Below are 24,415 nucleotides of genomic sequence, written 5' to 3'. Positions count from 1 at the left end.
TTTTAGTGCCTGACCCCAGGGTCCCTCGCATCCAGGATGTTAAGCATCACGGCCTATAAATGCCACTTTGTCTCCCTAATTTGCTGTAAGGCACCTCTCTTCCGACAGCTTGTTTTTTCATCTCTCTCTCAAGGGGGCTGAGGGTGGGTGGGGAGGGCCGAATCCCGCTCTTGGATGGGTTCAGCCTTCCCCACCCACCCTCAGCCCCTCTTACCAAAGATAAAATTTTACGTTTCCTACCTGACATCGCTTCTCCCTGACCTTTCCTTCCGCCTTACGTAGCCTGAAGGCTTCCGTGTGCATGTTCCGCCTGTCGTCCTAATCCCTGTCTGTAATTATCTGTGCTGATATAACTGGCTGCTGTCTGGTGACATTCTGTGTAACCTACAAAAACCTCTCAAATTCCGCCCCCAAGTTTTCTGCAGTGTTAAGGACCCACATGAGAACACCAGCCAACAGTAGTCCCGTCCTTCTCCCAGTCAGCCACTGGCCTTTAATGTCTTCACAGGGACAGGCAATCAGTTACTTCTAGAAACTGAAGCTCTCTGTAACCTAGATTTTATGGTTTACCATAGAGTTATCTGTAATAGCTGGCCAGGTATTGAGTTGCAGCATCCTTCGCTGGTCCTCCAAGCAAACAAAGCCAAGGGAGATTAAAGGATGCAAGGACATTCCAATCCAAGAGTCAAGAGTCCAGAAATCAATCAAGCATGGTAGTCTGATCCAAGAGGTCATGGTTTGCAGGCGGGAGAGTGGCAGCATGTCATCAAATGGCTAACATGCCTCCGCACCTCACAGTGTCCCGACAGATATTCTTAGATAAACGCCAGCTGCTCTGACCTCATCCTGCAAGACTCATCCTCGCTTTCAGCAGGTAGCTGACGTCGAGCCATAAGACAAGCACTTCTCCTTTTAGCTTCCAGCTCTGCTCTAAGCCTGTGCTTTCGCCTCTCTAATGGTGCGGGTGATCCTGGAAGGCTGGAAACAGATCTGAGCTGGGGGGGGGGGTGGAGGCAACTCTCTGCAAACTCTCAGTTGTGAGTTGTGGCATGCTCACACCTCCTCCCCCTTGTCCGTTGGCTTCTGCTGCCTCTGGTCTGGCCATGCTGGCCCCTTCCTCTTCTTAGGAGGCCTCCCCATCACTGAATCCTGGCAGACCCACAACACCACCCTCCAGGATAGCCCAGTTCCCATCCAACTGAAAAGGATTGTCAGCGGGTCACTTGGCTGAGCCACCTGCGAAGCAGCTGTAGTCCACGGCTTCCGCAAGTGCTTTGATTCTTGACCAGTTTGGCATGAGAATTAACGCTGCAGATTTGTCACGGTCTCAGTTTAACAAGACGCTTACACGACCAGTGGCGGGTCAGATATTCAGAGCGTAAAGCTTCCCGGCGTGTCGGCTCTGCCAGGCCGCATCGGAGAGCGGTGCCATCAGGCTCCCCTGCCTCCAGGACCAGCACGCTGTTCCTGACCTCCTTTTAAAAAGAATCCTCATCAAAATTAAAAGAACTGTCCAGGAGGCCAAATGAGAAGTTACACTTTCTGCACTGATAACCTCCTCGGCTGAGATTCCCAATGAGGGCCCTGCTAGGATTTTCTGAGAGGCGCTGTTTGGTTGTTCTGCTGTATTTTGCCTTTGTGTGTATGCGTGTGATGGATTTGCAGCCTTATTTTGAATTGGGCTTTGTGGTTGTTGTTGTTGTTGTTGCTGCTGCTGCTGGATCTTGACACGAGAGAAGCAGGGTGAAAAAAATAGGTCAGCAGTGACAGCAGGGGCCAGCCAGCTGCCAAGGCAGGGAGAATGAGGAGGGTAGAGGTGGGCCCAGCAAATAGTCTGGGAGCCTCTAAGCAGCTTGGTGTAGTGGAGAGCCAGTTTCGTGTAGTGGTTAGGAGTGGTGTAGTGGTTAGGAGTGCGGACTTCTAATCTGGCATGCCAGGTTCGATTCTGCACTCCCCCACATGGAGCCAGCTGGGTGACCTTGGGCTCGCCACGGCACTGATAAAACTGTTCTGACCCAGCAGTGATATCAGGGCTCTCTCAGCCTCACCCACCTCACAGGGTGTCTGTTGTGGGGAGAGGAAAGGGAAGGCGACTGTAAGCCACTTTGAGCCTCCTTCGGGTAGAGAAAAGCGTCATATAAGAACCAACTCTTCTTCTGCTTCAGCTAAGCAGGACTGTACCTGGAGGGCAGGGCCGTGGATGGTAAGTATCCGAGATGAATTGGTTTTCAAAGAAAAGAGCGAGATAACCCATATGGGTTATATTGGCATTGCGGACGGAATGTACCTACCGTCCTGGTAGGCTGCCCAGGTTACGAAGGTGTTTGAGGCAAAATCTGCTTGGCACGCTAGGTGCCGTGCAGAACTGGAGAGGACAATCCGAAGTAGCATTTCAGTGGTTTTCAGAAGATGGCGTTTGAAGCAAAACCTCCTGGAGAATACCTGGAAGGTGATTTAAGAGCTGCCAAGCACATGAAGAGGAGTGAGTTGTAGGGGTGGAGGTGGCACATGCCTCTGAGCACGGAGGGTGTCTCTTGAGTGAGGTTGGAGGAGGCCTGTGGAGCAACAGGGGATGGATGCACAGAATCCTTGGCTTAGGGGAACATCCCGGAGCTAGCTGGCTGGCTGATCAGTTCTGACAAACATCTCTCCGTGCATCTGCCCCCTAGAAGAATCTCCCCTCCGTATTCCCCAAGGGCCGGAGCTCTCTTGGAGGCTTGTCTGTTCTTATCACTTGGCCGTGTTCTTTTCATGCCTGCGAAACACGTTGTCCAACCACCGTTCTCCTTTCTTCTTGCCCTTTGGGGGTTTGGATCGTGTTGTGTTTCTCCCTCCCAAAACTGCGCAATTTGTTCACAGATCAGCCATAGGCTTATACCGGCACTTTCCCCTTCTTTGGAGCGAACCTCTTGCCAAGGTTCCAATTGCAGCGTGCAAACCTATAAGATGGGGAGGGCTCCCCAAGGGTGTGCTTTGGGGGTCGCAGGCGAGGAAGAGGCAAAGCCAAAACCGGTGTGCTTGGAGTAGTGCGCTGATCCTGTCAGCACTTCAAGATACATAACCCCTTCCCTCCGAGTCCCATTTCTCCTCCAGCAGCTGTGTGACGGACCCACTTCGCCCCACACTCTATGCATACGTTTCTCCCCCACACACACACTCTGCTGCCCCACCCATTCTTGCTGCCAATTTTAATCTGGCAGAGCGAGTAAGAATGCGGCGCTGACAGCAGCCGTCTCGGGCTGCCTGGTATTAGAGAGAACAAAGAAGAGCCGGGTTGCAATTTGTGCAGGCAGCGTGGGACCCGCATACCTAATGACGAGCTACTGACTTCGGGAGCTGCGGGGCTGGTAGGTCCAGCGAGATGCCCTGCCTCGCTTGCCCAGCACTGTGCAGGGAGCGAAGGAGTGCCCCCAGGCAGTGCGGCGAGATCCCTGTGTGCAAAAAGGAGCTCTGTTTGCTTTTGAAGATATGAGAGAAGAGCTGAAGACCCGGAGATCGCTGGGAATCGCTTACTCTCGTCTTGGGACAGCGAAATAATGCTGGGCACAGAACAGCACTTTGACTTCTCTTGCTTGCCACCCCTGGGCCTGGAAAGTTTTGGGCAAACCCGACTGGCTGTTGGTTGCATGGAAATGAGAGCGGTGTGCGATGCCCCTAGGGAGTGTGACGCGCTCCAGGGAACAAGGTGAGGAGCTTGAAGGTGGGGTTACCTGTGATGCTTGTGTCAGGGTTTCATTTCTCCAATGAAAACATTGGGGTCCCACAACAGCCTAGATACCCTACCCTCTAACCTAGAATCCCTCACCCTAGATACAAGGAGGCAGGTCCTAGCGGCAGGGATGCACGAAGAGTCCCTGTTGTTGTTGTTTTTTACCCTGGCAAGGGATGCAGGTGCCGGTCTAAGAAACTGCTTGTTGCATGCCAGGGAGAAGGAGGAACATCCACGTGCCAGAGGCTGCATGTCTCCCATCCCTGTCGCTTGCAGGATGCAGTTAGAGGGAGGACCTGTGTGGGCCAAAGATACCACTGCATTAATGTGCAAACGCCACTGTCATTTTTTTGTTCCCGCACTGTCAGCTCTCAGGTTCCAGGGGCCGAACCCCAGAATGTAAGAAAGGAGAATTGACATGTATTTTAAGCAATTCTCCAATGGCCAATGTCTCGCTCAAAGCACGGGGCTCGCTCAGGGCTTATCCCGGATCCTGGTGGCCTTGGCATTCTTTCACTTGGCTAGGGAGTTGTGAAGTCCAGGTGTGAGCATTTCCCAAATGCACAGAGACACATCTTTGTTTGAGCTGTCAATTCAGAAAGCAAAGAAGCGGTAATCTGTTTTAGAGCGTCAGTGTTTAGTATTTTAATGGCAGGGCATTTTTTATAAACACAGTTTGTTTTCTGGGATATAGCTTTAAAACAACGTCCTTGTGATGAGCTTCCAGAGGGCTGGAGTAAGGGTGCTCTTGGGCCATGTCTGCCACTGACCTGTTTCTGTCGTCCTCTTATGACAGAGACACTGGGGAGGGGGGGACCTTGTGGCATCGGAAGCATCGCTTATTGAGGACAATTGACAGGAGACAATATCCTCACTCCTTTATCCAGTTGGCAGAGATCAGATTAGTGTTCTCAGAAACCTGTTCGTGTGCTTAGGCCACAAATAGTAGAGAGGCTTCCGTCAGGCTGCCTTTCACCAGAGGTATTCGTATGCGGAGTGCAGTCGTGAGGGGGTGTGGGGAGGGGGCTTTCATGTGGTTTCCTTGTAGTGTGGGTGTTGAACTACCGTGTCCTACCCCCGAGCTTCCTCACAACACTGCTGTTTTCCCATGCCTTCCTTGTTGCTTCGTGCCTTCCTAAAATACCAATTTAGAAAAAGCATGGCGAAACAATGAGGAAGCTGTGGAGGGACCGTGGAGGGACAATGTCACAGGGAAAATGGCTGTAGTTTAACACCCAAAACATGGGGAAACCTCCAAGCGAGTGAAAGACTCCTAGGGTGTGTCTCAAGGCCCTCTGTTTGAATAACGGGTCAGCAATAAGGCCCAACTTGCACCTTGTGTGAAGAGCCTGCATGCCTCACGTTGTGTCCCAGAATCCTTTGCAATCTGTTAGGGCTCGGTTGCAGGGAAGTCAAATTAGGAAGAGTTCCGGGAAGGCAGTGAGTTCGAATCCTTTCCCCATTGAATAGAATGGAACGTACTTTTGTGAGCTACACACATGGAAGGGTATGTGTGCGTATCTGAGCCCTCTGGATCTTGAAAGTGAATTGAAATCTGGAGAGTCTTTTTCAGCCCTCGGTGAAGGCAATCCCTGTTGTCGCAGGAGACTTCTTCCCGGCTTGATCAAGACGTGAGGGACAAGCTGGAGAATTCTCGAGCTTTCTCTTGCGAACGTTGTGTGGGTGAGGAACAGGCGGAATTGCGCCAGGAGGGACGGTTGCGGGCTCCGGTCCTGTCTTCTTAAATCTTCATTTTGAAGCGTGAGGGAGAAAATAGCAGCTAGATCTATTTCTGTGTCCGTTTGATGTAACGTTAACGATTTTATCATTGTGTTTTATGGATTATATGTTGGGAGAGACGCCTCAAGCATAGTTAGAAGCTGAGTAAAGCTTTCTTTTTTCCTACAAAATTAAAGCGGGGAGGGCAGCAGAAGTTCAGGCCTAGGAGGTCACGTTAACAAGAGAGACTGGGCAAGCCCTTCCAAATGACTCCTGGTGTCCAGGGACGTCATCTAGCCTTTTGGGGTGCTGCAGGTCCCCCCGGCCAATTGCAGGGGATGGGGGTGTAGGGTTTCCAGATCCAGATTGGGAAACTCCTGGAGATTTGGGGATAGAGCCTGGGGAGGACAGGGACTTCAGTGCAGTACAATTCAAAGAGTCCCCCTTTCAAAGCTTCCATTTTCTCTGGGGGAATATATATCTGTAGTCCAGAGATAAGCTGTAATTCTCGGGGGGATCCCAGGCCCCACTTGGAGGCTGGAAGACAACTACTGGCTCCTTTGCCCAGGCAGAGTAGGAGAGATATATTGTCCCCACAGAACTGCCCTTGAGTTCAGAGACTACAATGACAAGACGCCCAGTTTTGTAGCAAAAGAAATGTCCAGACGGATGCTTACTGGAGTTTTGGTGGTATGGAGGTAGGGAAGGGCAGAGTTTAGAGACCACAGCAGGGGGTAATGCCATACCCCATATTCTCCAAAGCTGCCATTTTCTCCAGGGGAACTGACCTTTGTCATCAGGAGATCTCCAGGGACTATCGAGGTTGGCAAGTGTATTGTTCCTTAGCAAGCACATTGCTGTCCATAAGAAAGATAAGAATCAGCTTTGTTGCCCTATAAAATCGGAGTCCAGTGGCACCTTTAAGACCAACAAAGATTTATTCAAGGCCTGAGCTTTCGAGTGCAAGCACTCTTTTAGCTGTCTCGTAAAGGAAGCTGTTCTTCCCTTCAAGGCCTCTCTTCAGCCCTTAACAGGCTTGGGGAAAATGGAGCGTCTTCCTTCAAGCATCCTGAAGCTGAATTGTAGCAGACCTCTCTACAACTCAAGGGTTTCTTCCGGCCCTTGGCTCATGCCACCCACACACTCAGCAGGAGTATCCACCCTTGTTTTTCCAGAGCAGGGAGGAAAAGGAAGCTTGTCCTTGATGAGGCCATCTTGCCCAAGCAAAACACAGAAGGTGGCTATTCCAGAACTGTTCCTTGTCCTATTTTATCTTCACTGCAGAATCTGGCGTGGCTGAGCAGACAGAAGATGGCCCAAGCTTGCCCAAGTTTATAACAGTTATTTAGTTTTTTTATTTAAATTCTGCTCTTTCTCCGAGGATCTCAGGACGTCGTACATCTTTCTCCCCTCCTCCATCCTCACAACTCTGTAAGGTGCTTTAGCCTGAGCGAGAGAGTGACTGGTCAAAGTCACCCAGCAAGCATCATGACAGGGTGGAGATTTGAATTCTGGTTGTATCAGAGCCTGCACCGGGTCCCCAGCATGATGTCTGTGGGTGTCATGGTGCCCACTGTCACCTTTCCTGTGTCTGAAAAGTGTTTTTTAGAAACATTTAGAAACATTAGTCATTGGAGATTTGATTGGCTGTGCAGATTTTTTAAAACATAGCTGTGGCAGCCATTTTGTGGCTGGCACCGCCTCTTGTGGCAGCCATTTTGAAGCTGCACACGCTATGACTGAGTACCAGAGGTGTCCACGTGCTGAAAAAGATTGAATTTGAACAAAGGTTTCCCTAATCAAAGGCCATCCCCTCCAGCTACCACACCATACCAGCGTGTCTGTCTGAAGGCCTTCCCTCAGAATTAACCTGCTTGGACCCCACAGTGATGGCATTGGACAAAGTGTGACACATCCATCTATTTTAGCTTTTCATTAATTGAGGCTAGACGGAGCCTTTACAAAGAATTTCCACCCCCTTGGTTGTTGGGGCTTCCAAACCCCCTTTCTCGGATGTCTTCGAATGAAATTCCCCAACCTTCTTGTTTAGCCACTTGGTAACCTGAGCCGTGGACTGTTTCATCCCAAAGAAAAGGGAATGCCATTGCATTTGTGGTTAAATATGAATCAGGGCTGTATTTATGGTGTGGCCATTGAGGGGAAGGCCAGTGTTTGGCAGCCAGGACCGAGGGAGCTGTTAATACGGGCAGGCAGTTTGCTGAGGGGGTGACATGAGAAGGGAGGAAAGGTCAGGTTCTGGGGAACGCTCAGCTTCTTAATTTAAAAACTAAATGGGCTTGGGACTGAAGAGGAATTCTCACTCCAATTCTGAAACTGTTAACGTATGTCTTTTTTACTCAAGGAGTTTTGGATTTCAGCCATTGGATGTTTTCCTGATCCTCTCAGGAACGTCTGAAAAGTGTCCGCTGGGGTGACTTTCCACAGGCCCAAGCGTGCTCCAAAAAAGGGAGGTGGGTTGGGTGGGTTATAAAAGCCAGAGTTGCTTTTAAATCGGTCCCTGTGGCACCATTAGACTGGCTTTTAAAAAATTTTTGTGTGTGAGCGTAAGAGAGGAGGAGTGAGGGAAGGAAAGAAAGACTTAGAGGAATAAAATTGCTAATGTATTTTAAAAAAGGAATAATGAGCATTTCATTAATTACACAAGAAGCTGTTCTGCCTGTTAGATGACAGAAGAGGAACGCTAAAGAAAGAGGATAAAGGGGCGAACAATTTCAGGGTTGGAGAGGTGCCTGCCCTGGAGGAGCACTGCTGAAGGAGGATGTCAAAGGATAGCGCTCCAGGGCTTATTTGAGACGTGGGAAGGAAAAACAAAAACAAGGAGTCGTCCTGGCTGGCTGTGATTCACCCAAGAGCTCTTGGCAAATTTCACCTGGCATCTTAAGCTAAAGTTATGCACCTTACCAGAGAACTGGGAGGTAGCCACCTTAAAGGCAAGATGGAGGATCCAGGGAATTAATAGTATTCACATTAACTTGTCTCCCAGGTAAGTAGGCTGAAGAACAGTCATCCCCGATCAGCGTCATTTCTGCTTACGTCTGCTTGCCTCCACATAGTGACGATTCCCCTGAAGCACGCTTCCTGCCACCACGAATGCAGAGGCATTCCCCGCAGCAATGCACCATCTATTACAGGTGCTTCCCCTTTTCCTGCACTGCTGAAGGCCCCCTCCCCCAGCGATGGTAGGTATATAGGTAGTTTTAGGATGCCTTAGCAATAATAGCAATGTTTTTTCAAAGTAGGCAGAAACCCAGTTGATGGTAAGCAGGGTGTTGGTGGAGGCAAATGGTTTCAGTTCATAAATCTGCCCCTTCCTGCCTGCACAGCGATCAACTCCACTTTAACTACCATATTTCTGGGAAAATGTAACAAAACTACATTGGGGAAGATTTCGAGGAAGCAAAGGAAGCCCTGGAGGATTGCACAATGCTACAGATGCTCTGAAAACCAAACAAACTCCAGTTTGTGCGGTAAGGCAGAGCTAAATATAGAAGAAAAAGAAGAGTTGGTTTTTATATCCCCCCTTTCACTGCTCGAAGGAGTTTCAAAACAGCTTACAGTCGCCTTGCCTTCCTCTCCTCACAGCACCCTTTGAGGTAGGGGAGGCTGAGAGAGCCCTGATATTATTGCTCTGTGAGAGCAGCGCTATCAGGGCTGGGACAAGCCTAAGTTCACCCAGCAGGCTGCATGTCGAAGCCAGCTCACCAGATTAGAAGCTGCCGCTCTTAACCATTGCATAACTCTGGATCTCTACATAGGGCTAGCGGCCTCCAAGTGGAACTGTCAAAGTTCCTCAGGGCCTGCAAAACAGCGCTTTTCCACCAGGCCTGTGGTTAAGGCCCGGGTGGTTCAGAAATATAAGGGCCCCCCTCCTCCCTTCTATTCCCCCCACTTTTAAGATTCCCTCCTCTCTCCAGGATATCCCACCGCTGTAACAGCACAAGATTGCCAGCTAGACAGTGGCAGCTGGCATAATGGCAGAGCACTTATGTAATTTTTAATGTGTTTCATTAGGTTTTTATTGTATTATGTTTTTAAAGCTCAATTGTTTATTTATTATTATACTTCTAGGCCGTAGCTCCGGACCTGTCAGCTCGTGGCGGCTGACAACAATAAAATATGATGCAACTGATAAAAAACACAATTAAAATACATAAAAGCTTGCGATTCCCAAATCCTACAACAGGCCCCAGCACACATCTGCCTCCCCTGACTTGCTGAGTCTCCAGGGATGAAGGTGCCAATGGGAGGCACTAGAGGAGGGGCAAGATCTTCTGCCGGGCCTCAACCAAACACCTGAAGGAAGAGCTCTGGTTTACAGGCCCTGCGGAACCGAGTTAGCTCCGACAGGGCCCTTAGCTCTTCCAGGAGCTCAATCCACCTGTCCCTGGTCAAGGCCAGGGGAACGTCACATGGGCCCGGGATCACGAACCTATTTCAACCCACAGTGAAGAGCCCTGTGGGGGGCATAGAGAGACAGGCGGTCCCTCAAGTAGACTGGGCTCAGACTGCGGATGGCCTTGAAGATTAAACACAAAACCTTGAACTTGATCTGGTGTTCAACTGGCAACCAGTGGAACTGCCTCAGCACTGGCTGGACATGGGCTCTCCAAGGGGCTCTAGTGAGAACCCTAGCAGCTGGATTTTGTACCAACTGTTGTTACTAACTGCCCCAAACCCGGTTGTGGGGAGGGGCGTTGTAGAAATTATAAATAAACTAGGGACAAAGCCCGTTGCATTCAGGAATTCAACGGGTGCTAGATTGGGGGTGGATGGGTAGACGAACACTGCAGGTGGCCTCTCCCCAGGAACTGGAAAGGCTGCAGGCTGGATGCCCCCAGGCAGGGAACTCACTGGCAGGGGCAGCTCTCATGCAGCAGGGGTCTACAGCCTCTGAGCCTCAGAGGGAAGGATAAGGGGATAATCAGGAGTGGGGGATGGAAGGCAATTGGCTGGACGCTAGACAGACAGGCAAGCCAGTTGGAGGAGGAGGCACTCAGGGGCGGGACAGCCACTCTGAATGGGTGTTAAGCGCTGACTGGCATTTAAGCCATGAGACCAGCTCCTCCTCCAAACCCTTACCAGAAATATTAAGTGGAACAGATATTAAAAATAAATGGTGACTGGCGATCTCTCTGGATTTCTAAATGGTCTCCAGACAACAGAGATTGCTTCCCCTGGGGCAAATGGTTGCTTTGGAAGGAGGTCTGCTGAGATACCCCCCCCCCAAAAAAAAATCTCCATCTATTCTCCAATACAGAGCTAGCAGCCTTAAGTTAAGGTCTGTATGGAGGCAGCCTTAGAGACGTTTTGCTTCCAGAAATTTTTAGACTTCTTTGAGACTTCTTTCAGTACGAGGCAGACCCACCCCCCATGCCTTGTTCCATCCCGTAGCTGCCCTCCTCTCTTCAGCCGAAACAACCCTATAAATCCATCTCATTTCCTTTTCCCATCCTAGATGTAAATTTCGATCTTAAAGCTGTTATCTGGGGCTGTTACTTGAGTAAAGAAGCTATATCCAGACCAGACTCAGTAGCCTGGAGCAACAAAATAGGAGTCCAGTTGCACCTTAAAGACAAGCAGCCTGTATCCTAGCATAAACTTTCCTGAGTCAGAGCTCACATCATCCCATGCATACACCGCTCCTCTTTGACCAGATGCATTCATATCCGGCTTTTCTGTTGTTTGTAGCTTTTAGTGTAAATGTGTTTGCCTAATGGATGCATGCTTCATGCTTATGGTAGAACAAATTTTTTACTTTTTAAGGTGTGCTGTGATTCAAGAAATTTCAGAAGATTAAACGTGATGTAATAGATCAATTAATTGCTGAAATTAGCATAAATACCCAAGAAGAATGCAATATTTCATAAATTCCAGAAGTATGATAGAAGTATGATAAATAAATAAACCAAAGCATTCCTTGTTTTGAGATGACACCTGAAATTGCCATCTCTGTCTCCGAAAAGGGGTAGATAGAACGTTTGTCTGTCTGGAGTAGCAGAAAAGAGAGAGATCGGCATGGTGGGACAAGAGGCAGAACTGAACTGAGAAACCCCGGAAAAAAAAAACAATTTATATACAATCATGAACAAGGGATCTTCACGCCATTGGTCAGTTTTGGTTTAATTCCTGTGAAAGAACACTGGCATAATTTTATGGCTGGGGGTCACCACAACACGAGGAACTGTATTTAAAGGGTTGCGGCATTAGGAAGGTTGAGAACCACTGTCCTAGATTTATGAGCATTTACATTTAAATGATTTTGAAAACACTTTTCATTTCATTGGGAATTCCTGTTGAATCATTCAGAAGGTTTGGACTGAATACTACAGTCCTCCTATTATCCCATTTTACAAATGAGGAAAATAGAGGCAGAGAGAGCGCATTTCTGAATGTCCTCCCTAGTGATTCTGGGGCTGGGCTAGGAATCTACCTAGCTCTTCCTTTGCAGATTTCTGCTCTAGTGTATTATATAATGGAAAGGCAGCAAAAGAGAGAGGGAAGTTAAATGGATGGGGAGGGGCTTCTTGCATCTCCCCCCACCCTGTAAATATGGGAAAATATGGAGAAAACAAGTTGAGTTATTTTTAGCTGTCTAAAAATGGGCCATTGTGTTTTTGCCCAAGGGTGAGCTGCTGCTACTAATCCATAATCTACAAAGGACGGATTCCGCAGTTTGCGGTTTTCCAAAGATAAAAAGTGGGCAAGGATTTTTTTTTTAACCACAAGGAAAAAGAAATCCCCTTGGCTACGTGCTGCCCGGAGCGCGTTCAGGTTGCCCGGGGAAGGTACTGATTCTCGGGACACGTGGGTGTACCGCCCCTGGTCCTGCTCATGAGGCATCCCAGTTAAAATCTTCCTCTCGCATGTCTGCATGCACTTCCCTCAGCCTGATCTTTAATATTGCTCAGAGAAGCATTGGTTACTTTGCACTGTCCAGGTGCAAGGAATGTGTGCATTGAGGTTTTTCTCCCCTTTGGCTTCTGGAGGGCTTGGGGGAGAAGGGCAGTTGTCCACATAACCTCATGCTCTAATTAACCCATATGCCTAGTTGACAGATGCGTTCTTGGGTTTTCTGTGCTCCGGAACTTAATTCCGAGGCATCTGAAGTCCCAAAGCAGGTCTGTGGGGAAAGGAAGTCTTCCCATGTGCTGCTTCCCCAACCATAAATGACCCCTGGGAGCTACTATTTGCTTCATTGAGGGCTCCATCCAGGCAAGGTCTCATCTCAGTAAAGACGACATGTCCCAGGCATGGAATTCACAGGGCATGTCTGATCAATGGCCCTTGGAGGTCAAATGGGATCAGAAGGACACTGTCATGTGCTAATCAGGCCTCAGTCATACACCCACTGGGCACCTTCGGGGAAAGAAGAAGAGTTGGTTCTTATATGCCGCTTTTCTCTACCAGAAGGAGTCTCAAAACTGCTTACATTCGCCTTTCCTTTCCTCTCCCCGCCACAGACACCCTGTGAGGGAGGTGAGGCTGAGACAGCCCTGATATTGCTGCTCAGCTTTATCAGTAGCATTGGGAGCCCAAGGTCACCCAGCTGGCTGCATGTGGGGGAGTGCAGAATCAAACCCCGCTCACCAGATTAGACGTCAGCACTCCTATCCACTACATCAAGCTGGATCTCAGTGCTGTCAGATTGCAGCTGACTAACAGTGACCCCATAGGTTTTCCAGGCAAGAGATATACCGTGTTAGTTTGCCATTGCCTGCCTCTGCAAGGCAGCCCACCACTTCCTTGGTGATCTCCCATCATAGTATGAACCGGGGCTGACCCTGCTTAGCTTCTGAAATTTGACAAGATCTTGCTAGCCTGGGCCACCCAAGTCAGGGAATTGGAGGTCTTAGGCAAGCATTAAGGAATCTGGGGCACTTGAGGATGAGATAGGGGTAGTCAACCTGTGGTCCTCCAGATGTCCATGGACTACAATTCCCATGAGCTGGCAGGGGCTCATGGGAATTGTAGTCCATGGACATCTGGAGGACCACAGGTTGACTACCTCTAGGCACAGGAAACTCACTTCTATCTTCTAACTAATTAATTATCAGCAGGTGGGTAGCGAGTGTTTAAAATGGGTAGCAGGCTAAAGCAGGCCCATTTTCTAATATTCCTCCCCCCGTCCGGGTTTTATTACTATTTGGTCTATAATGCCACAGAGTCCGCCCCCCAAAGCAACCATTTTCTCCACAGGACCTGGGGCTCAGTTGTGCTAGCAGGAGATCTCTGGCCTGCACCTGGAGGTTGGCAACCCTAACTCTGGATCTGAAAAGCTTGGGGAGAGGGCTGCATTGGCTACTGGGAGATGGACTCCTAGAGAGGCTTGAAGGAGGGAGAGAGATGGGAAACATTTCCAGGCATAATCTGGCAGAAACTCCCTTTAGGGCTCTGCCCCATTCCTTTTGCTTTCTCCCCTTCTGTATCCATTTCTTTCTCCGATTTTAGCACCTCTTAGACTTCTCTTGGAACTGCCTTTCCTCCAAACCCACAATATGAATGCTAATTACCCACACACAATTTTTGTTGCCAAACAGCTAATATCAGCAGAAGAAACTTCTGAACTTGGAAGAAGGCTTCTTAGGCTAGAGGAAGGATTGGCAGGTGGCAGCAGACTGTTACTAAAAATGTAATGGATTATTTTGACTTTTAATAATGTTAGGGCTTCTGTAACTGTGGATGATTCACTGTCCAGTTTTTTCCCCCCCGTCTCCTGCTGACTTTTGACTGAGTACTGAAGTAGCAGTATATATTTAGAAACTTCAGATTTAAAAAGCGAAAAAATCAGTGGCAAATGGTAAAAACAAAAGTCCTGCTGTTAAAAGTATAGGCCTACTGTTCTCGGTGGAAGGGGCTTCGTCTGCCTTGGCGTGCTGCCTTCTATGGGGCTTCGTCTGCTTTGGCATGCTGCAGGTCTCTAGGAGGTATGGAAGCAGCCCCCTGTCCTTGCCAACAAATAACGCTTGGAGAAAATTGACAGGTACAGCTGCCACCTCCCCAGCAGCTTTCTTAGCTTCAAGGATTTGTCGATAATATTCATCTAGAGTCAAATAGCGTTTGTCTGGTCCAGTGGTAAGCCCATCATTTCTCAATGGTTTTACTACTGAGAAACCCCCGAAACCTTCTTCAGGCTTCGAGAAACCCCTGAACTAGCATGATGGTGCAGAATATGGTTGGGGAGCATAACTGTACACATCATATCACTTGATAAATGGTTAACAAATTTAAGCAATATATTATAAAATTCCACCCATTCAGAAAACCCTTCCATGCACCAAGGTTTCATGAGACCCTGATTGAGAAAGCCTGGATTAGACATTTCACTTCAGTTATGATTGCCCCCTAGTTTGGGAAATTCCTGAAGATTTAGGGAACGGTGCTTGGGGAGGTTGGCGTTTGGGTAAGGGAGTAGGGATGCCAGTCCCCAGGTGGGACCTGGGGAGCCTCTGGAATTATAGCTCATCTCAAGGTGACAGAGATCAATTCCCCTGGCAAAAATTGTGTTGCCTGGGACTCATGTTGAACTGAGCACAAGCAGCATGTAGTCATTTATGTTGATACTTTCCATTCATTGGGGAAAGTTTCAGGACTCCCAGTGGAATGTCAGCTATTGAGAGGCTAGGGGGGGGGGGGAAGATCCAGGTGATATCTACAGCAATACTCGCCAAACCTGTGATTCTCTGGATGTGCTTAGCACAGTGGTTCTCAACCTATTCTTTGCCGCGACCTTAACTTTGGTGAGAAAGTCCAGCGGGGACCCAGCTGGAGGAGCTGCCAGCTAGCGCTGTGAAGGCACTTCCGCCGTTCCCCCCCAGCACAACAATCGAGGGCTCTGCCACCACCACATGCCTCCACACACTGCTGCCCACCACTGCGGTGGCAGGCAACCTAGTGACCCCAGGAAAGGGGCCAGGCAACCCCAAATGGGGTCCCGACCCCAAGGTTGAGAACCACTGGCTTAGCAAGAAGCTCTTATATGTTTTGGCTTTGAAACCTGAGAGAACTTGCAGGGTACTCATGTTATGATGCCCTGTCCTGGATAGCCCAATCTTGAAAGCTAAGTTTGGTCAGCCCTGGTTAGTATTTGGACGAGCGACCACTGAGCAATATCGGTGTGCAAAGACAGGCAAGAGCCTTGAAAACCCTACAGGGTCACCATAAGTGTCTCGATGGCGAAAAAAAACGTTATAAACTAATTTTAAGTCTCTCTCTCTCTCTCCCATTCACTGTCTTTCAGGTGTGTGAGAAGATGGTAGTGCCACCGTGAGACAATGCACTACACAATGACATGTTGTCTCCTGGTCCTGGTCCTCCATTGCGTCCTCCTTAGCACTGCCCCGGTTGCCGCGTGTCCAGCTCGTTGTGAGTGTGTCCCTCAGATCAAGTCGGTCATCTGCCACCGCAAACGCTTCACCTCCATACCCGAGGGGATACCGACTGAAACGAGGATCTTGGAACTCAACAAAAACCGCATACGCTGCCTGAATTCGGGGGACTTGTCCCCGTATCCTCTGCTGGAAGAGCTCGATTTCAGTGAGAACATCATCGCGAATGTGGAACCAGGAGCTTTCAGTAACCTCCTGAACTTGCAGACCCTGCGTTTGCGGGGCAACCAACTCAAGCTGATCCCGATGGGTGTCTTCAACAAACTGGGCAATCTCACTGTTCTGGACCTAAGTGAGAACAAACTGGTCATCCTCTTGGACTACATGTTTCAGGACCTGAGGAATCTGAAGAACCTGGAGGTGGGAGACAACGACTTGGTATATATTTCCCGTAAGGCTTTCTCTGGCCTGGTCAGCCTTCAGCAGTTGACCATCGAGAGATGTAACCTGACTGGCATCTCAGCCGAATCTCTCTCACGCCTCCAAAACCTTGAGGTCCTTCGCCTGCGACACCTCGGCATCGCCTCAGTGGATGATCAAAACTTTAAGAAGCTTTATAACCTTTGGCAGCTGGAGATTGAGAACTGGCCGCTACTTGAGGACATTTCCCCAAGCGGCTTCCAAGGACTAAACCTCACGGTCCTTTCTATAACGTACACCAATATAACGGTGGTGCCCACAGGTGCCTTGAGGAACCTGGTGCATCTCATGTACCTTAATTTATCCTACAACCCCATCAGTTCTGTGCCCAGGGGGGCCTTCAAGGATCTCATACGGCTTAGAGAGCTCCACATGGTAGGAGCCCTTTTGGCCTCGGTTGAACCTCAGGCGCTGCTTGGCTTGAGGCAGCTTCGCCTCGTCAATCTCTCCAACAATTTCTTGTCCACTTTGGAAGAAAGCACCTTCCACTCTGTGAACACACTGGAAACGCTCAGAGTGGACCGGAACCCTCTAGTGTGTGACTGCCGTCTCCTTTGGATCCTTCAGCGCCGCAAGACCCTGAACTTCGATGGGCAACCGCCCATGTGTTCCTCACCGCCTGAGATACAGGGCAATGCCCTGCAAGATTTCCCAGACTCTGTCCTCTTCGAGTACTTCACCTGCCAAAAGCCCCAAATAAGAGACCGGAAGCTCCAGCATATTACGGCTTACGAGGGGCAACCGGTGTCCTTTCTCTGTCGGGCGGATGGGGAGCCCACCCCATCGATTATCTGGGTGTCCCCTCAGCACAGAATGATCACCACCAAGAGTGCTGGCCGAGCCACTGTCCTGCCTAGCGGGACGCTAGAAATCCGCTACGCCCAGGTCCAAGACAGTGGCACCTACATTTGCATTGCGAGTAACGCGGGAGGCAACGATACGTACTTTGCCACGTTGTCGGTCAAGGGGCGCCCCGTTGACGGCTCCCTCTATGCAAACAGGACTTTGTACCTCAGCGAGTTCAACGACACTTTCCACAACGACACGCATGTTTTCTTAAAGTTTACGTTGGACCTCAAAACCATCCTGGTGTCCACCGCCATGGGCTGCATCACCTTCCTGGGCGTGGTCCTCTTTTGTTTCCTCCTCCTCTTTGTCTGGAGCCGGGGGCGGGGACAGCACAAGAACAACTTCTCTGTGGAATACTCTTTCCGCAAGGTGGATGGCCCGGCCACAACGGCAGGCCAGGGGGGCGCCAGGAAGTTCAATATGAAGATGATTTAAAGATCCGGGGAATGGGCGGGAGTGGGATAGTCTCTAAATGTGCCATCTGCTGCTAGGTTGGGGTTTTTTTTTGCGGTTGGGGCGGGGGGATTTTAGTAGCCACCTGGGGCTACTAGGGAATCTTTTCTGCGAGGGTCTAAGTTGGTAACGCTGTAGGCATGAATGACCACAGGGGATGCTGTTCCTCCATCGATGCAGTCCAGCTTCAAGGGCTCAGAGGTGAGCCATGAACTTGCAGGCTCACCTCCCTGATCTTGCCGGAGAAATTAGTGTAGCAGAAGTGCTCCCCCCAGGAATAGCCTTGGCTGTCTTTCTGGCGGTTTCTCCCCAATGACTTCTCTTGTGCTGTCTGAACTACACAACAATTGTGCTTCCATTGCCCTGAATTCCTCTAGTACAAACGAGGCATGCGCACACACTACATGTGATTCTGAAGTCCTCACACTGTAGCTTTTCTTCTTCTTTTTGGTTATCAACTATGCATTTCTCGAATAATGAGAGCATCCATTGCGGTTGGGCTTTCAAGAACCTCATGTTGTTGTCTTTTTTCTTTTTTTTTAGTGACTGTTTGGGAAATCTTGATCTAGTTCGTGGGTTCCTTTTAAAACGGTTTTATAAACCCTCCCGGTGGACGTCTTCCCATATAGCCGAGGATTCCAGCATAGCAGGGTTACCTGACTGCTCCATCCCTGCTTGTCCCTTGGAATGCGACCCGGTGATGTGAAAGCTTGCTGGAGAGACGTAGTGCCTTTGAGTCCTCTCTCGTCTTTTTAATAAGGGGTTCGAGCAAACATTTGTCCGATCTGCCCAAAGCAATAACCTGCTTATTCCACTCAGACGTGTGGAGTTGAACACACAATCCTGAAAGGGAGGGTTCAGAAGTGAACCCTTCTAGCTACCGGTGACCCAAATAGGAATGACGGCACTGGAAGAGCGCTTACTCCTTCCCTCCATTGTAGGTGTACATGCAATGCAGCTGCACACGCTGTGTATTCTTGCTAAGGGAAAGGAACAGAAATTATAGGTGTGGATTTATTTTTAAAGCAGAGCTTTTTAATAAGCTGAGGGGTTTACAATTTTGAAGGGGCCCAATCCGCTGAGATTGCAGGAGCCCCTTGGAGTTGACTGAGAGCGTGGTAAGGCTTTCCTAGTAGACCAGGGTTGTCTAAACTGTGGCTCTCCAGAAGCTCATGGATTACAATTCCCACGATCCCCTGCCAAAATGGCCAATTGGCAGGGGCTTGTAGGAATGATAGTCCATGAACATCTGGGCTGATTCTGCACTTAATTTGTTTATTCCATTGTGGTTCCTGCTAAATTCAGATTGATTTGAACTCGAGTCTTCCTCTATCCCCCCTTCCCTCAATTGAAACAGAAAGTGTTCTGCACTTGATTGGGGAAGCTCAGAGCAGGGAGGGGAACAGCAGGAGCCTCTTTTCTTGAATGAGGATTGGAGACAGCAGAGGAGGGGGAATAAATCCAATAGGCAAAACACTGCTGAGAGAAGTTAGGGCTTCTGGAGCGCAGTCACTTTAAGACAAGCCTTGCAAGCCTTGAACTAACCAGGAAGTCTTTGAACTGACGCCCTGGCCAATCAGGGAAGACTGTTCTGCTACAGCGTTGGAGGCAGGAGGAAGCAAGTTAATTCACAAAAAGGAAAAATCTGCACACATCCTGTTGCTGGGTTTTCAAGTATCAAAGGTTATATCCACTTCTGGATATTGCGGGGGAAAGGTAGGGTCACTCTGGATCAATCATGCATGTTGCAGAGGGAAAATTTAAAGTGCCCAAAATCAAAATGGAAACTGAATTCAGTGTAGACAGGAAGGATTCATTCAAACGGGGACCAGGTAAAAAGCCCCATGCAGACCACGTGCTGGAGAGGTATAATTTCACTACCCTTGTAAGTGGACCATGTCCTTTGTCTTGGTGTTGCAGCAAGCTCTACGGAGAAGGGAAGGGAGCCACGCTTGATCAAGACTCCTCCTCCCTTGTGCTCAGGGTCAACCTAAAGGTCCAGAGTCAAGGCTGGCTCCCCTGAGAGACTTCCAAATCCCACAGTTCTTTTAGTGCTGAATATGACAATGGTTTGTTTCTTCAGATTGGCAAGTCTGGCTACAAATTTTACAAAAACATGTCTGCATGAGGGCTTCAGCAATTGGTTGCTTAAGCAGAGCTGTCATTTGTAAGAAGTACAAATAAACTGCCACAGGGTCCCAGTACCCATCGTCTTCACCATCCTGTGAAACGAGGAAAGCGTGTGACTTGTGCAAAATCTCCTAGGGTATGTAATGCCTAGTTTCCCCACCTTTGTCCTCAGCACAAGTATTCCCCATATGTTGCTTCCCTAGCCATCACCTTTCCACAATCCTAAAGTTACAAAAATGCCAGCTACAGTTATGGAGAGCCTGGGAGCCCCCAAGTGAAATTTAGAAATGTGCTGCACATGATAGCAACATAATCAGTGCCACTGACTGATAAAAGTGTGCAGCAAAGGAAGCGGCAGCAGAAGATCGGCACAAATAAGCGATGCTCGGGAACGTGCGGCTCATGAAACAATAGCAGAGTATCAGAACCACTGAGTGGTCCCTGGAAATGTGCAGCGCATGGAATGATAGCAAAATATCTGCACTCCCTCTCCCACCAAACCCGTTTCCCCTGTAATAAGGAAATATAAGCACAGCTACCTGCTGAGCCAGCCACCATGGGTCTCTGTGGACATGTGGGTGGAACATGCATTTGCTGGAAGATTGTCGCCGAGGATAATGTGTGTTGATGCTACCCGAGGTTTCAGTTGCCATATTTTCAGGCATCTGTTTCCGTTTCAAACAAAAACACCAACTGGCACGCAAGACAGGCATCTTCCCGACAACAGGAAATTGTTATTCTAATAAGATACGAGGTCAACGGGCGGGTGGGAGAAAACTGAGCATTCGGCATAGTAGATCTGGTTAGATTTTCATGTTTACCTTCAAGAAAGGAGGTGTGGGCGTTCGAACAGCTTTTAGCTCAGCAAAGCGGCTGGATCGATGGTAATAAAATGTATCCAAGAGGCACCTGCTGCGCTCAGCCCTCCTCGGCGCTCTGCCCTGGAAAGACGGCCCACAGCGGAGGGCTCGTGACAGCGTGTGTTGGTGGACAGATGGACACACAGAGGGGTCATCACAGCAGAGCCACATGACAGGAACCGCGTGACAGATGACATGAATTGTCAGGAGAATCCCAGCTCTTTGGCCCTCCACTCCATCCCTATTAGCCACATGTTTTACCCACAGAAGAAGAATAGTTGGTTCTTATATGCTGCTTTTCTCTACCCGAAGGAGGCTCAAAGCGGCTTATAGTTGCCTTTCCCCTCCCCACAACCGACACCCTGTGGGGTGGGTGAGGCTGAGAGAGCCCTGATATAACTGAAGAAGAAGAGTTGGTTCTTATATGCCGCTTTTCTCTACCCGAAGGAGTCTCAAAGCGGCTTACAGTCGCCTTCCCTTTCCTCTCCCCACAACGGACACCCTGTGGGGTGGGTGAGGCTGAGAGAGCCCTGATATCACCGCCCAGTCAGAACAGTTTTATCAGTGCTGTGGCGAGCCCAAGGTCACCCAGCTGGCCACATGTGGGGGAGAGCAGAATCGAACCTGGCTTGCCAGATTAGAAATCCGCACTCCTAACCACTACACCAAACTGGCTGACCCGTCTTCACTTCTACCCCTCTCCTAGTTTTCTGGAAGCCTGGCAGGACTTGCCTTGAAGAGGCACCAAGATACACCCTCCCCCCCAGCTAGTTTATTTCCTCAACTCTCCCTCCTCTAGGATGGTAAAGTCCTGGAAACAGAGGTGGTGGAACCTGGGAAGGGTGAGTTTTCGGGGAGAGGGGGGATATCAGCAGGGAATAATGCCACAGAGTCCTCCCTTTAAAGCAGCCGTTTTCACCAAGGGAACGGATCGCTGTCATCTGGAGATAAGTCGTTCCAGATCTCCAGGCTCTGGCTGGAAGTTGGCAATCCTACTCTTCACCCAGTGCTTCCTATCCTCTATTTGTCTTCCTGCCCTAAGGACAGTTTCTAACCACCCCCTTATGAGCCTTCCGCCCCCATGCTGCTCAGCTCCTCCCCAAGCATCTCCCAATTCTGATTAGGGGAGTGGGTCAGCATTGAGACTAACAAGGTTGTATTTTGCTTGGCTGATTAGAGCACCTAGCCTGAAGGAAGGTAATTGCAGACGGTTACAGCAGAAAACAAACTGAAGTCTTGCAGTGAATGGCTTTTTATTCCAGTAGAAATAAATTATTCTGTCCTAGAATTCATTGATTGCATCCAAAGTGTCCCTGGAAGCTTATGCTGGAATAATAAGTAGAAGAACCGGGTTTTTTGTACCTCACTTTTTACTACCTGAAGGAGTCTTGAATCGCCTTCCCTTCCTCTTCCCACCCCAGACACCCAGTTAGGTTGGTGGGGCAGGGAGAGCTCAGAGAGAACAGTGACTGCTCCAAGGTCACCCAGCAGACCTCACGTATCTTAAAGCGACTTACAATCTTTCCCTAGAACAGACACCCTGTGAGGTGGGTAGGGCTGAGAGAGCTCTGAGAGAACTGGGACTAGCCCAAGTTCACCCAGCTGGCAGCATGTGGTGAACTGGAGAATTAGACACAGTTCTCCATAGGTTGCCACTCTTAACCACTACTCAAAGCTGATTCACAAAGAAATCTCATCAGGGCTGATTCACATGTTTAAAAGCCTTTGTGTCTGCCATGTAAAACCTACAAGGACTTTCCAGTCAGAGTTACTTTGGCACTTTCATGTTCTAAGCTTAATTCCCAGGCCCAATTCGGATCCTGTACACTTTAGTGTATAGGAAGAGGTCAATTCCCTTTCCTGCTGTTCTCCCAGTGGGGATAACACACATGTAGTCATCTGTATGTGCAAGTTTCCCTAATGACAAATAGTGGACTGTGCAGAGTCATTTCAGTTTGAAACAATAGCATGGGAGGGGGAGCTTAATCTCTCTTTTGGCAGTCTTGGTCCAAATTGCGTCTTCACGGGTCTGGGAATTGAGTTCCAAGTTCAGGACTCATGGAACACATCTGATCAGAAATTCTTGTACCCGCGGAGGACTTTATACTGTATGCTTTGATAAATAGCTGTTTTGTACTTCACTTGTTACTACATGAAGGAATCTCAGTGGCTTACATTCACCTACCCTTCCTCTCCCCACAACAGACACCCTATGAGGTAGGTGGGATTGAGAGAGCTCTGAGAGAACTGGCACTGGCCCAAGGTCCACCAGCAGGGCTCATGAGTCTCAAAGCTGCTTACAATCACCTACCCTTCTTCCCTCCACAGCAGACACCCTGTAAGGGAGGTGAGGCTGAGAGAGCCCTGAGAGAACTGTGACTGGCCCAAGGTCACTCAGCTGGCTGCATGCGGAGAAGTGGGCAATCAAACCCAGTTCTCCATATCAGAGGCCACTGCTCTTAACCACAACACCAAACTGGCTTTCTAGTCTGGCAGTCTTTCAGGCGCTGCGAGGCTGCGGTATTGTTTTGGGGGAAATCTGACATTTTGGTCTCCACCGATGTCTTGACATGGCCCCAGTGTCAGATGTTGGGTGGCCAGAACTAACTAGAGATAGACAAGAGGGCAACATCCAGGCGCAAGTCTTGTGCGTTCTTTTCAGCCATTCCACTGAGCTGCCGCTGAGTCATGAAACGCCCTTGAATAGGCTAAAGAGAGGAACATGGCAGTGCTGGCAGGTGAATGTACAGTGGTGGTTCTGTGAGGGAAGAGGAAAAGGTCAGTTTGGCTGCGATGAAACCTAGATCAATAGTGATGTGTGGGAGATCTTGGTCCATCCATTGTGTCACTGTGTGAAACAGTCCATCTGTAAAATGGAAACCGGAACAAACTCTCCAGTACTTCTGGAAAGGTAACCCTGCTCCCATGATTATAACGTGCTCTTCAAATGAAGGAAGTGTTCTAGAAGCAATTAATCATTTATCCACATTATTATTCTGGATCCCGAGGAAGTGATCACAAAGAAGGGATCTTGTTGAACTTTTGGGGACTGCTGCTATTAATTCCGTCTTGCAGGGCAATAGCTGGAAAAGGGGAGGAAAGTTGTAGGTAACAGAAACCACAAATACGGAACAACCATATCCCTCGCACCCAGAACTGGAAACATGAACCCGAAAATGTTTATTATCAGCCGGGGGCTTGGGTGGGGGCAGTGTGTTCTGCATGTTGATTTTTGTTACAGTACTTGGATGAGGGGAAAATTTTAACTGCTGGGATCTGGGGGAAAATCTCTTTGTCTCCGTGGGAGGTCCTTGTTTATACAGTTCCTGCACATTTTTATATGTACCAAATGCATGAACAATATAGTGAGATATATATCTATAATACTATCTCCTGTGTGGTATTTGTTCCTTTCCTACCTACCAGAGTGAAGCAAACAGATTGGGCATGGATACAGAAACAGGGTAAAGTTAGGGTCATGCTAAATTCGCCCTTTAGCTAGCAACTCCTACAAACGGCGACTGGTCTCTCTTTTTAGCAGGGTAACAAAAGGCGTGCAACTGAATACATGATCTTTGTTTGGGTACATACAAAGAGGTAACATTCTTGGCAAGTGACGGCGGGCACTGAACCGTTCTTCAATGAGAGCTAATTTCTGCCTCATGTAAAAAAATAGCTGAACGACTCCTTTCCCGCATGGCATTTTATAAGTCTGAAACCACCAGAAAGAGCGGAAGCAAAACATACATATTTACACAAAGCAGTAGCAAAATTGCATCAATAGAATCCTACAGGCAATAAGGTGTATTCAGCTGTATAGACCACTATCCCTAATCGTTCTGTTCTAGAAACGAAGCTATCGGTGCAGA

The 24,415-nt window shown here is 49.0% G+C and overlaps 1 protein-coding gene across 3 annotated transcripts in view; it reads left to right on the top strand.

Annotated features, from left to right (window-relative positions):
- Nucleotides 1–24,361, top strand: part of LINGO3 (leucine rich repeat and Ig domain containing 3) — a 59,208-nt gene extending 34,847 nt beyond the window's left edge. Inside the window, exons 1-2 of one of the 3 annotated variants that reach the window (XM_077332343.1) lie at nucleotides 3,139–3,685; nucleotides 15,687–24,360. In XM_077332343.1, the coding sequence (XP_077188458.1) occupies nucleotides 15,721–17,538 (1,818 nt within the window). In that variant the 5' untranslated portion in view covers nucleotides 3,139–3,685; nucleotides 15,687–15,720 and the 3' untranslated portion in view covers nucleotides 17,539–24,360. Of the gene's footprint in view, nucleotides 1–3,138; nucleotides 3,686–8,108; nucleotides 8,433–15,686 lie in introns of those variants that run through there. The other 2 variants (XM_077332344.1, XM_077332342.1) reach the window with 2 other exon arrangements.
- The last annotated feature ends 54 nt before the right edge of the window (nucleotides 24,362–24,415 follow it).

This window comes from Paroedura picta, chromosome 4 (assembly GCF_049243985.1).
Source record: "Paroedura picta isolate Pp20150507F chromosome 4, Ppicta_v3.0, whole genome shotgun sequence".
NCBI lineage: Eukaryota > Metazoa > Chordata > Lepidosauria > Squamata > Gekkonidae > Paroedura > Paroedura picta.
The sequence above is the reverse complement of the archived record's forward strand: the minus strand, read 5'-3'. Positions and strand labels throughout refer to the sequence as shown.